This window comes from Corapipo altera, unplaced genomic scaffold (assembly GCF_003945725.1).
Source record: "Corapipo altera isolate COAL_440 unplaced genomic scaffold, ASM394572v1 60, whole genome shotgun sequence".
Taxonomy (NCBI): domain Eukaryota; kingdom Metazoa; phylum Chordata; class Aves; order Passeriformes; family Pipridae; genus Corapipo; species Corapipo altera.
Window position 1 is genome coordinate 7,429,080 of NW_020884912.1, and position 23,372 is coordinate 7,452,451.

At 40.6% G+C, this 23,372-nt stretch overlaps 1 protein-coding gene across 1 annotated transcript in view; it reads right to left on the minus strand.

Annotated features, from left to right (window-relative positions):
- Positions 1–18,846, minus strand: part of DCDC2 (doublecortin domain containing 2) — a 59,336-nt gene extending 40,490 nt beyond the window's left edge. The window contains exons 1-3 of the mRNA XM_027654197.1: positions 18,461–18,846; positions 13,838–13,889; positions 40–116 (exon numbers count right to left, since the gene is read on the minus strand). Coding sequence (XP_027509998.1) covers positions 40–116; positions 13,838–13,889; positions 18,461–18,753 — 422 coding nt within the window. The 5' untranslated portion in view covers positions 18,754–18,846. The remainder of the gene's footprint in view (positions 1–39; positions 117–13,837; positions 13,890–18,460) is intronic.
- Positions 18,847–23,372: the final 4,526 nt, after the last annotated feature.

A 23,372-nucleotide genomic window follows, 5' to 3' on the forward strand; every position in this document is an offset into this window, starting at 1 on the left:
CTCTGAAACGGCAGTTCACTAACTGAAAATGCTACTTACAAAATAGTGTAGGGCTCCTGGAGTGGCTTTCGAAACCGTGCTGACACAGTGATTCTACTGTGAGTAACTGGCTTGACCTGCAAGAACAAAAGAGAATTAGAAATTACTCAGTCATAAAATGTTTGCCCTGACCATCATCACCAAGTGGGACAGTATATCTGCAGAAAAAACTTCCTGTCTTCAAAACATGCATTTTATTCTAGGGTAGCTTCACCTTCTACAGAGCATACATAATTACTGCTGCAGGTTTATGTACATGATGAATAACAACCACAGCACAGCACACCACAGTGCACCATGGCATAACATGTATTTTTCACTGAGAGGTCAGAATTGTATGGACATCTTTGGTGACTTCTCAGCTGTTGTCCTAGAGACCCCAAGAAATACTCCCAAACACTGTTTTTGCTCTCTTACTCCTTACTGCTTATAACCGTGGTGCAGGCAATTAAACTATCTTCTCTTTTTAACAGTAAATGCCACCTCTGGATCTCTCTGCTATCATAATAAGTACTTTAGCTCTTGTACAGGTCTTTACATCCAAATCCATCGGTAATTTATAAAGGTTGCTGAACACTCTGCTCATTTTACGGCAATGACTCAAAAGTGAGGTGAACTGCAGAATTTCAGCTGTCAGAACAAGACATAGGCTACTTAATTCCCAAGCATTATTCCCTGTGCTCTTTTGAACAGACACTGCATTGAGATCAACACTAATGTCAGAACAGAAAGTTTAAAAAAAATAAAAGAATAACCAAATCATTAAGATTTTTTTAATTCTTTATCAAATCAAAATAAGGTGTTAAACCCAAACAAACATTCAGAAGTTATAGTACATGAGTTAACAAGTTGGCTACACTTCTAAAAAAAATACCATAAAAGTTTAAAGGACTAAATAGCCAGCATGCACAGAGACACACTTTCAAATAGACGTACAAAGTTTATTTAAACTGGCAATGTTCCAGTCACTGTGTAAAGCAGTCTAATGACATGATATGTTGCAGTTTTATCACACCCTGTGCTAAATTAACCAATACTTCTCATTTAATTTATGGGAAATGGTCTGAACTCCAGTGCTTTAAGTCACACAAATTCATTTAGTACTGACAAGATTGCTTTCCAGATCTTTCTCTTGTATACACTGGAAAAAGCAAGAGGTGCTCAACCCACTGGATATTCCAAACTGGCTAAAAATTATTAAAATAATCAAATCTGACTTCCCATATAACCCAAAGAACCTCATACAGCAAATTCTGCACCAAGCACACAAATTATGGAGCTAGAATAGCTCTCTTAGGAGAAAAGGAACAACAAAACAAAAACAATACTGGCATTCCTTTGTGTATAATCACTTCAAGAAAACACAGCAACAGGTAAACTTGTTCTCAGCGTCTGCTAAGAAGTGCATTCATTCTGAATTCAGCTCTCTTCAGCTTCTTACCTTTCTCAAAGGCCATGTAGCCCTCTCAAACTTCTGTTTGACTCAGAGGATGTTTGGTCACCACAATATAAGAAAGACATGAAGCTATTAGAGAGTGTCCAAAGGAGGGCAGTGAAAATGGTGAAGGGCCTTGAGGGGAAGGCGTATGAGGAGTGGCTGAGGTCACTTGGTCTGTTCAGTCTGAAGAAGAAGAGACTGAGGGAAGACCTCACTGCAGTCTACAACTTCCTCATGAGGGGAAGAGGAGGGGCAGACACTGATCTCTTCCCTGTGGTGACCACTGACAGGACCTGAGGGAATGGCCTGAAGTTGTATCAGGGGAGGTTTACGTTGGATATTAGAAAGAGGTTCTTTACCCAGAGGGTGGTTGGGCACTGGAAGAGGCTCCCCAGGGAAGTGGTCACAGCACCAAGCCTGACAGAGTTCAAGAAGCATTTGGGTGATACTCGTGGGTGCATGGTGTGACTCTTGGAGATGATCCTGGGCAGGGCTAAGGATTGGACTTGATGATCCCTGTGGGTCCCTTCCAACTCAGCATATTCCATGATTCTGTGATGTGAAAGCCTACACTGGTCATGATGAAGGCAGAATTAGCCTTTGCACAGTAAAGTGACTAAACAGAAGCAATCAGCAGTAGGGTGGCATGATGATTTGGAACTCAATGCAAAGGGATATTTTGGTCAGAGATTTCTACAAGAGGAGAGACAGCAAAAAGATGTTACTGCTGCATTGTGCCAGCAGTGCTTGTAGACCAGACTAGGAAGAAGACTGCAAGAACAGTTGGCGACCTTCCCTTTATGCAAGCAATTTACTAGGAAGTGTATTTACTCCTTAAGATGTATTTTGCATTTTGTCTTGGTACAAAGAAATTTTGTACTGGAATGTACATAAGCTATGCATTAATGCCTAACATAATTGCAACTCACAGTCTTGCTGTTAATTCCAGTATGCTCCGAAGCAGGTGGAAGATTCACTCTGGAATACTACTGGCTTGGAAAGAGAGTAAGAGGTTGTTATTATACAGCTCCTTGGGGAAGGCAAAGACATTTTTTGAGACTGCCAAATAATTTATGAACTCAGCCAGAGCAGAAACATTTGAAGCACATTCTTCAAAACATAATTGGTCATTTATGTCACCAAAATTTGAAATGAAAATTTATTGAAGAAAAGGAAAATAGAGCTTAAACTGCATCATCTGAAAACATTTCTATTTCTGTTGTAAGCCATTAAGGGTTATTTTCTCAATGTAAGCATCTAATAGAGAGCTTCAGAATACAGGAAAAAATAAAGGTAACTTTCTAAAGGGTATGCTACTGAAGGTTGAGGCAATATTGGTTTACCACCATAGCATCACGTCCTAATATTTAGGCTTTAAATGCAGGTTGCATCCAAAAGGGGAGTTAGTTAATTTTGCATCCCTTTACACCTTCCTGTGTAGCTGGCAGGTTGCCAAGGTAATCCCCTATAAGGTATTCAATATATAAATAGTAAAGATTTATATCTCTGTTTCTAAAAGTTGATTCCCCATCCATTTCTGATGCTAACTTGTACTGGTGATACCTATGCTCAAACATCTCCCACAGTCTCTCCAAAAAGTCTGTCAAACTAAGTTCCCCAATGCAGTCTACAATACTCAGGTTTCAATGCTCCACACTTTACTGGAACTAGCTAGAAAGCATTTGCTAACCACAAGGGAGCCCTTTAGGATAGTCCCAAGTGTGCCCAATTACTTAGTTGTTCCTGCAAGCTGATGAAACCTAATGGCCATTTTAGCTAGGCTCCTCAGAAGGCCATCATGTTATTGCACACAACCCCATCACCAGGCCCCTGAGAAAACAAACAACCTGACAGATGTTAAGAGCTCATTCATTATTCAAAGAATTGTATTTCTGCCAATAGTAGATATTATGGCATCAGATTGCAAGTTTATCTTTTGGGTTGCCCTCTCTGAGTAAATAATATTTCTTAAAGTAAGGCCTGTTCTTAAACAAGCAAACTGCATGGGATTGTTAAGATGGGACCAGCTTGGGCAGAGATTATTTGTCTTTTCTACCCAAACATGGCCTAAACCAGAACAAAATACAAACTTGCATTGTTTCTCTAAGCCTGTTTAAATCAATCATGAAAAGAATATGTTACTGTAATATTAGATTTGTTAAAGTAACACCACTAAAATCAATGTATTGAAACACTAAGATGACTATGGCCATTTAGGATTGTTCAGCCTGGAGAAGAGAAGGTTTCAGGGTGACCTAACTGTGGCCTTTCAGTAACCGATGGGAGCCTACAAGAAAGATGGAGGGAGACTTTACAAAAGCATGTAAAGAGCATGACAGGACAAGGGGGAATGGCTTCAAACCGAGAGTAGGTTTAGATCAGATAGTAGGAAGAAATTCTTTACTGTGAGGGTGGTGAGACACTGGAACAGAATGTCCAGAGAAGTTGTAGATTGCCTAGATGCCCCATCCCTGGAAGTGTTCAAGACCAGGTTGGACAGAGGTTTGAGCAACCTGGCCTAGAGAAAGGGGGGCTGGAACTACAAGATCTTTACAGTCCTTTTCAACCCACGCCATTCTACGATTCTAAGAAGTATTTTGCACAGTGTATTATTAAGATCTGTTTCTGGGTGCTTGGAATAGAGTAGTCCAGACTAAACTAAGCAGATGCTGGACCTTGGTGGCAAAAACTCTGAAAACTCTTTTGCCACACCCGACATGAACAGCAGGGGCAAGCATACTACTTCTTTTCTCGGTGTCCACATGCTCTTAGACACAGACTTAGGCTATCACTGTTTCTCTGGAAGAGGAGAGAGACCTAATGTCTTTGGGACAGCTTGCCTCTCAAAGGCATGTTTTACACCTGCTCTGCTTCAGGGGCCAATATGAACTCTTTATGTTCGTGCAATACACAGGGACATGCTGGTGCTGCAAATGAGTGAGAAAAAAGGAGAAAATAAATATGTATTTTTAATGAAAATTAAAACCACAACAAAACCAAATAGACAGAGGGAAGTGCCTGCATCTGGGGTGCTGCAAATGAGGTGTGCACAACACCTTTAATTTTGAAGCTGGCAAGCATGCAGACATGCAAGCAACTACAACATGGTATAATACGGTGTTCCACAATGCACAAGAGATAAATCTTACAGATGCCCAATGTCTGTTCTGGCTACAGCATACTATATTAAGCTCTCAGGGTACAACAATCAAAAAATTCAGCACAAGCAACTCTATCCCGCTCTGAAGCCATGTTTAATAAAAATCACACTGCACCATGATTAAAAAAAAAAGGGGAGTGTGGAAGGGGAAAACATCATCTCCATACTATACACCTTTCCTCTACTTAACCTGGCTGTCCTGTTCATGGTGTTTAGAATAACTTCACTCTCACCAATGTTATGGTTATGGTTATGAAAAGTAAGGCACATAACTTCAATATACAGAAGCATACCTTAATAAAAGACCAATTGCTCAGGCACTGTAAATCAGTCTAGTGCCTTTGAAGTATATGAAGTTACAAACAACCATCCCAGTGGAAGACCCAGTCCAGGGTTTAATTAAAGAATACATCATTCTGCTTGTTATTTTGTTTGTAGGAGTACCACAGTGTTGCAGTGTCTGGAATAGCCTGACCCCTCGGGCACTGCAGAGTTACATATTAACAACAAAGTGGTCTTGGGTCAAAGTTTGTGCTGACATTAAGAGACCAGCATCACTAGCCCCCTAGACCCTTTATTTTCTTTTAATTTCACCAGCCATGTTCTCAGCTGATGTAAATCAGCACTTTCCCATTTACGTCAGCAACCGTAAGCACATTTATATTAATTAATGGTCTGGCCCCATTATGATTTTATCTTTAAATTTTGTACATTTTCAGTTTGTTTGAAAAGACTCATTCAGGGGCAGCTCCCATTTCCTACTGACAAATGTTGCCAACAATTTCTAATTTGTGATGAGATATTTATCTGAGGTATTACACGACAACATACAGCAGCAACACAAGGTATTCAGAGGAGGAAGGAGAAAGCACTGTGTCTGTTGAAACTCATAGGAAACTTTCAGTAAGCTGGAGGCAATTAATCAAACGAGAATTTGCAAGGCAACAAGAGCTAAACGCTGTTGGAAATACACCAGGGGATCACAGACTCAAAACCACCATCATTTTTATTTTTCTATTCTATTCTATAATAATTTGTTATTTCCCACAGTGCCTCTTACACTAACAGCAGTGTGGATTTTCCTTGCTTCAGAGAGGAGTTACGATCTGTGAAATGACTTTGCAAGGCACCTTGCAGAGTCTGGGAAAAACAAAATAGCTAAACTCAACACAGGCTGAGTTCTGAGAGTGGGCATCAATGATACATGATAAATACAAAGGTCTGGCAGCATTTTCACAGGCTGCTATGAAGACAAAGGTCAGTTATCCACAGCTAAGAAATGGAGTGACTATCTGATTTATTTCCTTTCCTTACCAAAAGTGCCCCCCCCCCCCCCCAAGTGGGAAACCAAACAACTGCATGATTTACAGGTTTACATGTATTTACAGTGCCATACTGGACAGCAGCAAAAAAAAAAAAAAACAGTCAAAAACCATAATGTGTCTGAGTCCAATGCTCTGTGCTGGTTTGATTTGTAGAGGTTTAAGAGTTGGGCTTTCTTATTGCCATTAATATAGTCCTGGGTGCTATGAACATCTCACTCATTACTCACGTCACTTTATAACTAACCTTTCGAAGCTTTAAATATTTCAACACAATGTCACATTCCAAATTTATCAGCTCATGCAATGAGCCATGGCCTTGCCAGTTTGTTACAATGGCCTGTTTGTTAATCAATGTGCCCAAGAAAATTGAGAACAAATATTTGCATTTCCCCAGGGCAGAACCGGGGTCAAAAGAACCAAAACCCCATCGATACACACCATCACCATCCTGTGATGTGAAAGAAAGGAATGCTCAAGGTTCAGTGATCAAAACCAAATTAGAACAATAAGTTTTCTAAAGCTATTACAACACAGGAAACACCTTATCTGTTTCATAGAAACATGACTTTTTTTAAATGAACATTTTATACACATTGACTAAAGCTGAGAAGTCAAACTCACTGAGGTGTTTGGTCAGTACAAAACCATTTCAGTTATCCTACAAAGTAATTAACCTGGATAATCTACATTTCCCTGGCTACTTTGCACTTCTAGATGGTACACTGGATAGTACAAAACAGCCTTGAGTAAGAGACTACTAGGCCTTTCTACTGGTTGAGGATACAAAGCACCACTCAAACTGCTATTACCCGAGTGTATTCCCAGGCTTACATAAATAGGCTACACCACCACAGCTGCACATAAACTTCTCAGCCCACATAAAGCAGAGATGAGCTGATAATGAACTATGCCAGAAGAAACGGTCATGTACTGATCCAGAAGCCTTCTAGACTGCAAAGCTCCTAAAAAATTCACAAAGTGTTTAAAGCCAACCTGTTCGCCACCGAGGTAAATCACCCTCTTTTCCAGCCATGGCAAGTGAAATGGAGTTCGTATTCCCTGTGCACCTGGTAGTAAGTCTAGCTCACCTAGTTAAGCCCCGGAATCTGCCATAATTTTTGAGCATCGGACTAGGAGCCAGATCTTCAGCTGCGATAAGGCAGACAATGGCATGGTTTTCTCTGCCCAGGCACTTAGCCTATGCAGTGCTCTCAAACAGATCACATTTCTGACACTGACATTATACTGCCAATTCTGACCAGTCTTGCCTCTCATGATTTGTGTATTTTCCCCAAATTCCTCAGACCCATTTAAACCAATAAGAAGTCTCTGGCCTTCATGGCTCATCATTAAAAGCTTCAGTACTGGCACCTCTTCCCTTCCTCCCAGTCTCCTCACAGGCCAGAAAGAGCAGTTACCCTACAGAACAAGGCAGACAATAATCAAGGAAGAGACCAATTTTCATGCTTCAGATCAAACTCGATCCAGACCATTAAATTCTCCAGTGGCATGAACCAAAGCCTCTAGAAGTCTTTCTGCTGCCCAAAAATCCACTAAATCCATCTGTAAGCATGTTCTTAATCAAAATACTCAAAATTGCACAGTTCAGGTATACAGAACAGAATAAAGAGAAATTTTATGCATTCATGGGTCCAATTAGGAAAAAAGGACACATCTTATCTTCTAACTGGATGTCTGGTCAGTTCATCTCCAATTCCTCCTGAACACTCAGGAAGAGTATTTGTTTTGCATGTCTTGTTGTGCTAATTATGTTACCAGGATACTAAACACAAAACAATGACACAGAAAATTTAACTATTAAACATGTTGCTCAGGAGATCGAAGATGTATATCACATTCTTTAATCTTTAATCTTTGCATTTTGATAGACTTATTCCCTAAAATACACTTACAGTAAAATCATTAAATAATTTAGCATCAGAAAATCAGAAAATTTTTACTTAGTCTGTGACACCAGCAGTAGAGAAATCAATCTAGTCAGATATGGAGTAGCAACAGGGTTTACTTCTGCATATTGGCAATGAAGTAGCAAGAAGGTTTAGTTTTCCATACCGGCAAAGGAATATGAAGAGGAACCTCCATACACAATTTGTTTCCAGACATACAGAATTTTGTATTTAGTAATCTAGGATAGCACAAATCATGTTTGTTTCTTTTTAATTCTGAGGAAAGAAGATGGAAAGAATAGGTTGTAAAGCTGTAATCTGCACATGCTGGGATAACCTCTAATTATCTATTCAGTCACTTTTACAAAACTATCTCCTGTACAGAGAAAATATTGATTTCTAATTGACAGTTAAATATTAAAGTGAACCAAGAGTCTACTCACTGAAAAATGATAAGATTTTTCTTATGACTAGACATACATGTTGTCAGATATGATAAATGTCAGTATTGAAATAAAAAATAATTATAAATGCTGTCATTTTTCATGAGAATGTACTGGGGGAAAAAAAAAACAGGTTAGAGACAAGGTATATCCAGTATAAATATACCAAAATAATTTGTGAAATCAAGAAACATTATAAACTTCCAAAATTCTATTTTTATAGATAAGTCCAATCATATTAATTCTGACAAATGAGTGGTGACTCCACTGTCTAGCAAAAAAGGATGCAGAAAAACAGTTGCCATAAATGGTACTAGAATAATTTAATTTTGAAATGTGGAAGAACAGAGGAAAACACAGGAATTGCAGCTCCTCAAAATACTTTTATAGCAACATCTTAGATGCTTTTGTGGAAAATTCTGATGCTGAGTTCATATCTACCAAGTTTCAAACATCATATTTTACACCTCGCGTTCCCTTGTCATGGTGCTTGCCTCTTCTGTCAGCACTGGACAATTAGGGTACCTTTCCTGGCCCAGGATCTCACCAAGAACACAGTGGCCAACTGACCTATACTGTGATCTGCTTATTAAGCATGTCTGGTCCACCAGACCCTGCACCAGGAGTGCTACTAAGTGTACCTGGAGACCACCAGCAGAAGACAATTGCGCCAGTCGCAGTTTCACTCTGCAGTCACACTTCATCACAGGAACAGACACATTCCGTGAAGCTCCCTAGCCAGCAAAAGCGTACACTCCATGTCCTAGCCCAAGTCTATGTCATCCAGAATGCGACCAATGTGAGGACTGACAGGCACTGGATCAGAAAAAGAAATTTAAAATTTTCAAAATGTTCAAACATTCATTCAAATCCGTGTAATTATTAAGTGTTTTGAGGAATCTTTACTAATCCTCTGAAGAATCATTAGTAAAAATAGTGATTATTCCATTCTACAAATCCTTCTACAAATGTGACCACGCGTAAACCACATGATAAAAGAAGAAGCTGCAATTAAAAAAGGGTTATGGAAAAATAAAAGAAGTTTATGTAAAACAGTGAAAGAAAGTGATTAATCACTGGAAAAATGTTACATATTAATGTGACACACAAATACTACATGTGAGGTAACAGAACTGCAGAAGGGTACCCAGGCAGAACATTGGTAGAACCTGGAGCTGGAAAGGTAGAACAAGACCTAGTGGGTAGTGGGCAGAGAGTCTCTACTGCATCCCTCACACCTGGGCCCCTGGCATGCATCACTCCATCTGACAGTCCAAGAGCCACACACAACCATTTGTCACGCTAAATGACAGCATTCTGGAATGAACCCACCACTCAGAGAATGGGGTAAAGTGACCCTTGCTTCAATGAGCCACTTGGCCTGTAATCAGACAGTTCTGACACCAGTTTTCATGCCTACTGCTCTACAGTGTCCCCAGTTGATGGGTAATAATGTTATAAACACACTGTAAGTAGGCAAAGGTAATAAAATTGTGGACCAAGATGTTTTCATGGCTTAAACATCACAGAAAACAGTGGTAAACCTAAGGAAAGGAGCTTACATCATCCTTTCTTCTTGTATAGTTTAGGGCTAATTCTTGATGTGGCTTACACACAGAGTAAAACATATAAGTAAAGTTTTCTAAAATAACTTTATAAATGCTTTTCTAGTAAAAAAGTTGGTAAAAAATCCAAGTGCAACACAAAGGACTGAATCTTGAGCAATACAAAAAATACTTGTGTCAGAGATTACCAAACAATCACTTTGTCCCAGAAGTCCAGGAGAAAAAAAGTGAAGTGCAGACAAAAAACCTCAATGTTTTTAGTACCAAAGAAGATCTGTCTGCTATCAACCAAGGGCAAATCTATGTCCACAGTCAATAGAGCAGCTTACTGCAGGCCTGCTGTAGACTTTTGATAACAGATGCTGTTTCATACAGACACTTCCTTTTTTCTCTTGGTTGCAAGAGACTGGTTTTGCAATATTAAAATACATCTGCTTTTCTTAGGCACCTGTAATTCTTTGCTTTTACAATAAGACATGCCAAAGTTCATTTAATACAGTGTTCAAAAAACTGCTGGTCATAAGAAGCCAAAGAGGAAAGGAGGTTTCAGCTGAACACATTTTTGCGAAGCAAAGAGAGTTTAAAACAAATAGCTTCCTACAGGATTTGCAAATACAAAAGCTCAATCAATTCTTTGGCAGCTTACCCAGCCCCAATGACAAGTAAAATTCAGCTTTTTGAGTGCACAGGGAGAGATCATCTAGATCAGATAGTTCCTACAGAAATATAAATGTCCATATTTTACACATTAAAATCGGAAAATAACATGCAGTATCTTTTAAAAACAATTAAGCTTATAATAAACAAATGGTAATTCTGTTGGTCCATATTTTCTCAAGAGATTAATTGTTAGATTCCTCAAGCACATCATCTCACTAGCACACATAATGTGTATTTGTACTTGCAGATCATCTTTGATACAAAAGGGATCTCTCTTGCAAAAGAAGCAGCTCAGTTGCCAAAAGAAGTGATGGATGGAAAGGTACCTGAGAAACAGTTTGTTATAAAGCTTTAGCTTGGGTCAGGATGAAATCTTCTTACTGTTTTTCCAACCAGTAACACAACTGTTAAAATTTTGAGATCTATTATTACAGCATGACGGCTCTGTCAGAGGATTTACACCATATTTTGAACAGCAATTTTCTCTTGCTTAATTTTAGTTTGACAGAGATTTTGTAGTTATATGCAAATTTAAAGTAATTGAGATGCTGCCTTCAAAGAACAATATTAAAATGCTCCCAAAAACAGATGTCAAGCATTTGGCAGTTTAACTAACAGAAAAGAAAACACACAGCTGTATACAAATACACAATTTACAGCTGCTGCATTTTCTTCCTTTTGACTCCCTTTACACTAACCAGAATTGGAAGTAGATATTTGTAATCGTTTTAGTGGAGAAAAACCTGTACTGAGAAACACTCATCAGACAGGAAGTGCCAAATTAAATGTGCTTCATACAACCAGGACTGATACCCTTGTATCTAAGCATGCAGCTAAGCAGCTCTTGCTGAGTTTGCAGGACTAAGACATACATTTCTTTCTTCAGCCATGTTGTCATTCAGACATACACTGATTTTATTGTTCTTCTAATGAAATGAACAGGGAGGATTTTATTTTTGAAAATCAATTTAAAATAACGCCTTATAAAAGCAAAATACTTTTGAGGGCTTGGATACAAGAATGCTACAAGACTCCATGGAAAACTACGATTTTTTTGTTGTTGTTTGCTGATGCAAATCCAGCAGAATCACAGAGAATACTGCTGCCCCTCCTGGTGCTAAAACAGATCTAGGTTTTTGATTTCTAAGTGAATGCCTGAAAAAAAAAATAAAGACAGAACTTGCAGCCTCATATAATTTTAACATAATATATTTAGGCATTCAAAATTCTGTTACTAGTCCCTTGGAATTTCATTCCTAGGACTAAATTATTAGGACATGAAAACAATTCATAAGTTATATATAAGTGCTATTCATAAGCTCACATAAAAATCTGTAGACTATTACTACTTTCATCTCATTTTTATGGACTCCTCTCCCCAAATAAATCAATCACAAAGTTAAACTGAACAGAGGGAGCTAAGTTCTCCACAGGGAGACAGTGGAGATTACAAACATAAGTCAAATAGGAAGAAGAAAGCTGAGATAATGGATGGTTTATACTGTGTTACTTCAAAGCCCTGAGAGATGGTTGAAAGTGCTAAGATAATATACAATAAGCACTGATTCCAAAAGAAATAATAGAAGCCTCTATTGCCAAACATGCAACTTTAAGTAAAAAAAACCTCACAACTTCTACAACTACTTCTCCAACAGACTTTCTGTTACATCAAGAATCTTCTAAGGATTTTTCAGCAAAATAATTAGCCTTAAAACTAGCCTTAAAGTAGTTGTACACATAACTACCAGTATCAGGAGATCTTGTCAAGAGTCTTCCACAAAGACAACTACCTTCTCAGCAAAGGGCACATGGAATTAGTCACACTACACACTATTAAGGGAAGTCACACATAATAGTCAGGGCAAACCACTGCATTTTCAGATATAATTAGAAGCAATTTCCTCAAGTTCTTTTTCAGCTATGCAAATATTCAGTTATTCAGAAAAAAAGAGTAAAGACTGGTCATCCATCGTAAGAGAGGGTTTTTTTGGTTCAGAACTATGTTTTATGTGTTGAAGATTCAAGTAATGCAATACTGCTACAAACATTTTAACTCTTCCCTCCCTGCCCACCCCCAATTATAATCTCTTACTTAAATCACTACTTGTTTTGCTGTCTGTGTACCCAGCAAGTAACTATTTTCAGCAAAATTCAGAAAATTTGACCAGAGGAGGCTCAGGACTGGAATAAGAAAAAATTCTGGAGGTCAAAAACTGAAAGCTTAGATAATGCATATGTGAAAGTGTGTTGCTCAGTTTTGTGTGCACGTCAGCAACAGGGTATAACCCTGCTGCCTCACCAGTGTTTAAATAACTTTTTCTATTTTTAAAAATTCGTCTCTTTCCTTTGTAAAAAAGACCCAAAACAACACAGAGACATTCATGGCTACACAAAACCAACAAAACCATCACTACAATGTTCTGCCCAATTGTGTAAATAAACAAACTGGAAAAAATCCATCAGCATACTGTAGTAGTATATTAAATCTCCAGCTTGAATTTGATCTTCCTGTTGAGTGTGCCCATTAAAAAAAAAAAATAGAAGTTACAAAGTTATGTTCAATTATAAAATGCAGGTGTTGTATTTCATAGCCTCTGAATAAGAAGTATGTGAGTATCACAGTAAATGTCATTAGGGCAATTTTGAGGGTTCATCTAGTACAAGGTGTCCTACTGCCTGAAGACACCCGCTATGGAAATTGCTAAATTGCTGGAAATGTGGTATGACAGCAAAAGGCAAAAAAAAGTGAAAAACAAGTGAGCTGATGCTTCTTTTCAGGCAGAAGCTGTAATTCAAATGTTTATTGGGAATCACTGCTATCTCCATACATGGTAAAACAGTAAAAATAAAGCAGAGTCATGCAGTTATAAGTTTACAATGGACAATGGCAGTGATTGGGAAAAGCATTTCAACTAAGTGTGATTTTTTCAAACAAAACTGTTTCTTCTTCAGAGAAAATACCAAGTTTTGAAGAAAAATTGCTGTTCCAAAACTCCCAAAATTCTCATTCCCACCATCTTTTCTGCATGTAAAAGTCTACCTCAGATTTATGACCAGATCCAATGAAGACAACAGGGGATTTTTTCCTCACTGAGTTTTTAACTGAATGCAGCAATTCAGAAAGCTGAGCAGAAGACAGTGCATTGTGCTCAGAGCAACCAGAGTAATAATCACTGAAAAAATGTGTTCAGAATGGTAGATAATTGTATTATTATTAAATAAAATTAGCATATATTAAAAAATCGGGCATAAATGCACTAACATTAACTGCAGGTTTGCTTCTTAAATATTTCATCCTACCTCATTATTGACTTCAGCAGGTTTTTTCTTTGTTTCTCCAATGTCCAAATAGCTGTGGAAAGAAAACAGGTTTCATCATTTACAGAAGCATCTAACTTACACAGTACAAATATTTCTTCACTTTTTTCATACATGAAAGTTTTAAAAGTTGTCATGTCTCACAATAACAGAAAAGTAAGTAATTCAAGATTTTAATAAGAGACTGTTAAAATAAATCTGAAGGCTATCTCTCTGGGCTAATACAAAAGATGGGGAGAACCAAACACTGGTGATTAGAACAGACCATCAATAAACCTTTCATCAGAAAGAAGTTCATATACTACTGTGAGGTGGATCAATAAATCTCAGCACAGCATCAATTTACCCGAGTTTTCAAAAGTCATCATCTTGCCTCCTCGTTTCTCACAGTAAATCTCTGCTAGATCTAAAGTTTTCCTCCACACCTGAGTTTAACTCAGGGCATCAGCTAAAGTGTAAGAGGATTTACACCAGTCGTGTTTCAACAGAATGTGGCCACATCTGAACACTGGTTTCTTGTCACTGGATGAACCAATAGCATCTTCATGACTGATTTTTAAATAGACAAAATACAAGTCTCAACTGGACAAGCAAACAAAGCACACCTATTTGAACGACACCGCTCTCCATCAGAATGCACATTCCCACTAAAAAACATTGCATTAACACGAAAGTGGTAGTTGAAACACATAGTGATGGATTAGCTGTACGTTGCCTTCCCAAAGAAAGGGAATTAAATAAGTCTCCAGGTATGAGTAACCCATAGACTGGCAAATAGGCAACTACCCAGGTACCCGGACCATGCTCACTCCTTTCCCTTATCAGCACTCTGAGAGCCATGAGAGCAGCGCTCCTGGTGAACACAGCTCTCAGTAGCTCCTGGTACTGCAAGATGTTTCAAGTTCTCAAGGCTGTAGAAGAAGAGAAGATGTAACTCAGTACAGCCACACCTTCTGCCAAAAGCTAAACATGGGAACAACAGTGGCTGGGGCATCTATTTTGTGCTGGGAGCATCTAACCCAACATTAGGTAATGGGTATTTGTCATCTCTGCTCCCACATCCAGTGGAAAACCACAGGTGCTTTACCTGGCTTTTAGGAGTAGAAGACCTTATTTGAGAAATCAGGTATACCTAATGCCAAGCATCAGTGCAGGCTCATCAAAGGACCTGAGAGCTCTCAATGCATCTGCAGTCATCCAGTAATGTCATGTTCTGTAGTTAATGACTGGGATAACATTTGTTTGCAAGAATAAACTTTTCTGCCTGGTCAAAGTTGAGAATTCATGCAAATGGAATGAAGGTGTAGAACCAAGGAAAAAAAAAAAAGAAAAAAGAAAGAAAGAGCACCATTCATTCTTTGAATCATATATCAAGGTACCACAAGGTATGGTCACAAGGATTCCAAGGCTTCAGGGTGAGGGGACAGCAAGATCCAGCAAGGCTCCCAGGCCATGCTTAAAAGTGCATGCCAATGCTTTGGAAAAGATAAATGTAGGTAGGATAGGTAGTAAGGTAGGATAATATTTGTTAAAGTCCCATGTTTAAAAACAAACAAAAACATCTTTTCCAAGCTTCCCAGTGTAAAAAGGAACAAATTCTCTTGAGACCAACACCAAGAGGTCTTGCGGCCTGCAAGACTGAAAAGAAATAAATGCCTCAGGTGAAATTGTTCCAACAGCCTATAAGAACAGCTACTGACTTGTTTTCTGGGTATCTGTAAATTACTTTGAGAAGAACTAATAAAAGTGACAAAGAAAAGCAAATACACAGTCAAAGGCTTAAAATCACTATGCAGAGGTCCAGGCGTTTCAGGGATCTGCAAATCTGAAAAGTTCTAAATAGGGCCAAAGGCTTTTCTTTGGATGATAGCACTCAAAAAAATCACAGACCAAGAACTTTACAAAAATATTCTCCCTTTCTAAGAAACCAGAAATACTTCCACTCGATGACTAGCCAAGCCAGTGATGAGACTAGTGTTGTTTAAAGCGACACTGCTGGAGAGAGGACAACCTACCATTAATTAATGAGCACAAATACAAGTAAATGGGCAAAGGAAGGAGGAAGGTAAAGTAGCATATTGAAAAAAAAGCAAAAAATCGAAATCCGCTTCAGCATAGGCAGCTTTCTTTCAGGAAGCTCAGAGCTGGGGATGAACTCAGAGGGGTGCAGGTATATATATGCATTATTACTCATCATCACAACAACTACAATACACCAATACACCTCACCACATATAGACCAAAAAGCGTGTGTTCACTTGGCACATCTGTAAATGACAAAACAAGCTGCAAAACTTGTTATATTGCTACAAAACATCCCAACACTGAGTAATAATTCCACCTTTAAAGAAAATGTCTATGTATTTTTTCTAAATGCAGAATTTCTACATGCTGATTGTTTTTTATTTATTTTAAAAAATTAAACATATCAGTAGTTATGTAGAATATATACCCTCAGAGCTATCTATCCCAAGATGCTAAGATTCAGGGCTTGAAATGATAAGTGGCTCACACGCTAAAGGTACGTGTAGTTTAGTCTAGAATTCACTGCAAACAGGAAAGAAAAAGATTCAGTTCTCAGTGTAAGGCACCTGAGAAGAAACAAATGCACTGCTTGAAGAGGAACAATGACACTTTCAACTTCTGCGTCTTCTTGGATACTCTCTCCCTTACACTCCTGCAGCTCCCATACATCAGTGCCACTAAACTCCATTTCAAAGTTGAGCCCTGCATAGTCTATCATAGCAATGAATATGTCCAATAAGCCTCACTGGGGAAAAAAAAAAGTAAGTAAAATTATTCCAACTTCTCGCTGCCATCAGACCGACTCAGATCCTTCAGGGCAGAAGCCTGGTCTCTCATAGCTGCAACTGCTTTATGTTTGCCTGTGTCACATTAAATAAGTATACACTCTTTCCTTTAATTTCTTCAATTCCTGTCAAAAAATTGTCCCAGCATAATATAAACAAATACTAATAATGAAGAACTCCAACTCTGAATGCAGAAATGGAAAAGATCTGAAGTCAACTCACTTTTCCTCCATACATCACAGGACTATGACATTTTATCAAGGGTTATATAAACCAGCTGCTTTTACCAAGTCCTTTAAGTTAGCTTTTCTTAAAGTATTCTCTTTGTTGGCCTTAAAAATTAGGTACCTTGTTGCATGTTGCAACCATAACAGTCTGGAAAGGTCTTTCCCCATAAAACTCTGACCATAAAGTGTGAACTGACAAAAAGAAATGCTTTTTCCCACCCAAAAAACCATCCAGAGTGTTCAATTCTCTAAAGAGTGCCTCCTAATGCCAAACACTCAGTTACTTTTAGCCTGTCAAATACAAAACACATTTAGAGGGGCGTAACATGATGTGCTGACAACTAAAAACTTTAAGCCATCCACAGACTCACAGGATTTAACACCAAAAAGATACAGCAGATCTTTCTTGAGAGTTGAGCGCTGCATTTGACACAGAAGAGAGTACTGTGGGAAAGGGACTTACATTTAGCCTTACAGATGTAGTCATACATCTTTCTCTCTAGCTTTGCCACTGAAGCACAAGAACCTTCAATAAATCTTCAGAAGCAGCTAGTGACAGAAATGGTAAGGGTGCTGATAGAGATCCTGTTAATTACACAGAGAGTGTTGTCATGAAACATGAGCTCATAATGAGCTTTCCTGAAAAATGTAGTGTCCGCAACTCTACAGAACCAAGATGAGGAAGACCCTGTAAAGCTGATAGTTTAGCATATAAATACTCAATGACCTCCAGAAAGGGATTGTTAATTTTGAGATTTATTTTTTTTTAATTCAACTGCAGGAAAAATGCACACAAAGACTGAAGACAACATATAATATGCAATTGAGACCGTAAAATTCACTGCCAGAATTAAGAACCATTACTGTTCACATGCAGAGCCACTCGCGGAAAACACCTAAAAGCCCAGACCTCCTCCACATTATTCTTCCAGTGACTCACCAAAAATAGAGAAACTGTCAGCTTAATTCTTGGTGTCCAGGTAGGAAAAAGAAAGCAAGTGGTCATCTTTTAAATAACAGGAGGGACTCAGCTGTTCTGGTCAAAAAAAAGCTACATGCCTATGCAAAATGAACAGAAGTGATGGAGAGGTGGATAACTGGGTAGAATACTTTAGACTTTAAAAAAAAAAAAACTAGAAAGGAACCATGGGGAATTAGATTCCCAGGCTCATCAACTTCGTGGCAGGACTGTCAACACTCCACCTTTTTACAGCTTTCCCCCTGTTACTCCTGAGCACAAATACTGATACTCAGCCCTTCAGTTAAGCACAGGCATCACAACAACGTGCCATTGCTGCATGTCCTGCAGGTTAAAGAGCTGTTTCTCCTTTTGTACTGTCACGTCAAGGAGATGGTATATGCGACTGATGGTATCAGCAGCCTTTCTGTGGCTCACCTCTAAAGCTCTTTTCCTTTTGCCTTGGGTCACAGCCTTTATGTTCTCTTTCTGCAATGCCTAATAAAAGGGATGTGATGGGGGGGTCCTCTGAAGTATTGCCACGGTGCCAAGCCCCAAATGCTGATATTCAAGTTCCGCACAAATGTTACGTTACTTTTCAGCCACTTACTTGAGTTTCTTGAAGGCTTCCCTGCCACCAGCCACATACTGCTCTCCACTCTGGAGCTCCTCCAGCTGCCGGACACGATGCCCACCCCGGGGGGTATAGATGTTCCGCACAGCTCCAAAGGGTGCCTTCACCCCGCCTGTCACCTCTTTCAGGAATACATCAAAGTTGGACACTTTCTTCTCGTGGATGACAATACGGCGCCCCGGGAAGAAAGGGTCCCCGTTGCGATACACCAGCACGCTCTTCACCGTCGGCTGCGAGAGCCAGGAGCCCTTTGTGCCAGGACTAGTCATGCTCGGTGGCTTCAGATCTCCTGCGCAGCCCAAGCCACACAGATGAGCTGCCTGCACCTGTTGGTTCAGGTGAGGGTTCCTACCCAGGCGCCCTTCTCGCCCTGACAACTCCCAGCCGGGGCCCAGGCACATGGGCACACCTCCCGGGAAGCAGAGGAGGGCTCACAGCACCCCCGGGGCCCGGGCACAGCTCTGCTCAGCCTGTCAAGAGCGGCTCCTCCCAGGCAACCAGCGCTCGCTGCTCGGGGCGCCTGAGGAGGTGAGCGCGGAGGAGAACGCCAACCCAGGCGGGAAAACACGGCGTGGAAACCGACCCGGCGCGGCAGGTACACGGACTGCCGGGGACCCGCGGCCTCCCAGGGTCTTTATCCTCCGGTGCTGCCGTCACGGAAAGCGCTACCACTCTAGTTCCCTCGGGAAATTTTATCCTGCGTGTGACCCGGGGCCACCGGGGGAAGAAGGGCGAGGGGGGCGGCGTGCCCAGAGACAGGCAGAGGGGCGCGGTGCGACGGGGGCAGAGGGAGCGGGACCACGAGACCGAGGGAGGGAGGGAAATAGCGGCTCTGCCTCCTTCTCCCCGAGCGCTGCCCGTCCCCTGCAAGGGAAGGGCCGGCGGCCGAGCCGCCCTGAGCGGGGAACCGGCGGCAGCGGGGAAACGCCGAGCCGGCCCATCGCTTCCACTGGATTTTGGCGCACTGTGGGTGCAAGAAGCCGTAAAACCTGAGAGAAACTAAAACAGATGATGCCTTACATTCAAACATAATTCCTTTAACAACCTCTTTCCTCCGATGATAGTCCAAAGTTCTAAGACTGGACTAGACCTTCCTACCTGGAATTGTTTAGTGTACTGTAATGATTGTTCTTCCAAATGGGTTCTAACACGTGTGATGGAAGGAATTTTCTTTCCTTTTATCTTGCCTCCTTTGATGGGAAAATTACCCCCCCTGCTGTGAGTTACAACAGAGCAGTTAACCATTACAAAAAGAGCAGTTTCAGGGTGAGGGAAATCAAACATGCTACTGTTATTGGTTAACAGCAAAATTTCTCTGCTTGCTGCTGATTTCCTTCTAACTGATAAAGGGAAGAACCAAACATTTACTATCCTCGAATTAATACTGTTTAACATTGATCTATTGCTACCTGAAATTAAAATTTTGTTATTAAATATATGCTTCCGTGTAAAAAAGAAAAATGCTCATGACCTTCATACTGCATTGAAGCAGTGATATGTCAACTATCTGTTATTTTGTGCCAGATTCTACCACATTTGGTGATCTTAGGCCTAATTTGCAATCACTCAACATTTTTGACATAAGTGTAAGACACTGAATATTTTACTCGTGCACTCACACTTGTGCTACTCCAAAATACTGTTGGTCTTTACCTGTGGCCACACTAGTTAGTCACTTTATGGATTGCAGTAAAATATCCCTGAAATGGTACCAGAGTACTGCTAGCCTTAAAACAGCCTAGAACTGGTGGACAAAATATTCATCTAAAACTGGGGGAATATTATGAATCCCTTGAAAAACTGCAATGCAGAATTTTGCCTGTAGTTTAACCTTTACATAGTTAAGAGCTGTACCTCTAAAGACCTCATCTTTCAAATCCAACTGCTTGCATTTCTGCTCTCTACCCCTTTACTCGTGCTGCAGTGGAATCTCATCATTTTCTTACCCTTAAGGCAACACCTTCAAATCCAGCCCCTGAAACACAACATGACTGTCCAGCCCACCGCTGGACAGTGCCCACTATTTCACAGCAGTCTTTTCAGAATGAAACATATTATTTTCTTCAGTAATAGGAACAAACCAAATCAAAACAGAGTGTTTCCAACACAGTACAAAGTCGGCATGTTTTCCATCTCACCTAAGTACACCCACTGCCCGAAAGCTAAGAAAAGGTCAGATACTTCAGCCCATGACAGCAGTGCCTTGATCCATGACAATCTGCTTGTCCTAGCCTTTCCAGGGTCTGACCTTTTATTCCTGCTATATTGTTTCAGTTTCTAAGCAATCTCCTATCACATTCTCAACAGTAAGGAGACAAGCTGCTGAATGCAGAGACACATAATCTCTTCATGATGGAGTGATGTCAGACCTCTCATCTTACATGAGGTTGGTGCATGACACCACGTCAGGTCCTGTGTCAGGATCCCCTGAGGTCACATAACAAGTACATGTTGGGGGATGTGTTTTGGATGGCAGTTCCATGACTAAGCCCATCTGTGCTGGAGCTGTCCTTGCATTTTGGCTAAATAAAGAACAGCCATCATGCCAGTTTGTGTCAGTGAGCTTCTTCAACAAACAGTACATGAGCTTGACCCAGGGTGGGTTTTTGTTTTTGTTTGTTTTGGGTTTTTTTGTTGTTGTTTTTGGGGTTTTTTTTTGTTTTTTTTTTATTTGTTTGTTTTTATTAAATACAGCAAACCACTCCCAAAGGTTGGCACTGTAGGACAGACTGGATACCTGACATGTGCCTACAGCAGAAGCAACAAGCTGCTTGTTGGTATTTAGAGCTGCAATAACTAGATGGCAGTTCTAGATCTCCAGTTATCTTTTGTCAGCAGTAGTATAAAATCAGACATTCTGTCTGTGCTTCATAACTTGTCCCTGGCTGCCAGTTCACACCATGTGCTGCCTTCACCTCTAAATACAGAGGTGATACTTGGTTATTGTCTGCCCTTCCAGATAGTTGCAATAGTGACTGATAATGCAGCTATAATGAGATACAACACCAATGCCTCCTGGTACACTGGTCTATTGTATCATACATACCAGAGTTTGTATCAATATATATTCGGTGTGAAGTTATATCATCTTAGCAAGCCAGAACAACAGATGAGCAAAGGAAAACAAATAGATCAGTCCAGTAGCTTCTCCCTTTTTTATTGAGGGGTATGACATGTCAGCTGTGTGAGCACATTCCTGCACATTCATTAAATGTAAATTTCTGGCAGATATCCTTCAGATGCTTCTCTAGCTTTTGCATTCTAACGTGAAGAACCAACATAGGCTGCCATGAGTTGCCAGCAATGGTATGCATTGGTTTCCTGCCCTCCTGAGGTGTTTTCTGTGCTGTCTGGTATTTCCAAATTTTAAGTATCTCTGACATCCAAGAGTCTTACATTAGTGTTGCACATACTGCCACCTGCTGAGATTAACCAAAACTAAAGCTAGAATACTCTAAGTGGATTTCTGCCTTTTCAGCCAACATTTGCAGACAGGCAACTGAAACTGAAAACCTCTGATGGCTTCAGTCAACACATACAGGGTATGTGTAACTACTGAGGAACTTTTTTATGTAATTAATTCCTTGTGAGGTCATTCATCTTTGTGCAAGGTGTGCGTAAACCACCCTTCTAATTCTGTACATGTCAGTCCACTTTGGACAAAGGCTCATCTATGTATGTTAAGGTATGTATGTGCAAACAATAAGACAAATGCACAGGTGATGTGGTATAGGAACAGAGAGGACAGTGCTGGCCCTTGGGTGACTTAACTTTAACTTACAGCCCAGCTGAGAACAGTATTTGGCCCTGACACCCTTGTCTTCAAAACTCTGACCTGTGTTCCAGGCAGTGTTTAGACTTGCACCCTCCTCTTGGAGCAGCCACACTGTACGGATCATTTCATTAGCAGCGTAATCACTTCCTTTTTTATTTCCCTGCTAAGGATTAATGAGTGCTGTAAGTACACTCTGATAACGTGTCCCGCTGCAGGGCTTTGGATACAGGCTTTGCCTCCATATCAATTTACACGGTTCAGCAGAACCAGCCAAAGGAAGGATATTCCTGCTACCTGCATTACCCTTTTGCTGCAGTTTAAAAGGAACGTATAACAGCGGAAGCTATTAGTATGCTACTAATTAAACTTTTATATCTCAACCAACTAGCTTGTCTCTATTTTAGATACAGAAGCAGGGCAAGGAAATTTAATTGCAAGACCGTTTCTGGGGACAGAATTGTTCTGCACTTGAGAAAAAAAAATAATGTTCTGCATTTGGAAAAAAAAAAAAAACACCGCATTTTACGAGTAAAATCTTCAGGAAGTGGCTGAATGCGGCAGGGAAAATCCCAGCCGCGGGAAGGAAAATCCCGGCTACAGCGAGGTGTGCTCGCGTTATCGAGGGCTGCCGGAGGTGGAGTTTTAAGAACACTTATGTCTTGGAAAGGAGTTGTCCATTTAACTGAATCTTCAGTTTGGACCTACCTTATTAGGGGAGCTCAGGCGAGCTTCACGGCGTTCTTGGACTTCCCCCCCCTCCCCCCCTTTTCACAAATCATCACGTACAAAATCCAGTTAATTTCAGTGGGGTTGAGCACAGGCTGAGCGAGGAGGTGGTTTCACAGATTTCACAGATCATGGGTTTGTGCACATATTAAACAACGCCTACGAACCTCCAGCGCGCCAGCAGGCGGAACAGGATACCCCAGGTAAATACAGCACCGTCTCGTCGGTACTCGGCGCCCGTCACCGGCTCCGCCCCACGCCGTCGATCCCCGAGCCGGCCCCGCTCCTCCCCTGGTGCGCAGTGGTGACCCGTCACCCCGCGGGCTCCGCCCTCGCCGCGGTTGCGCGCTGGGAGCGGAGCGGTGCGGGGCCGATGCTGCGGGGGGC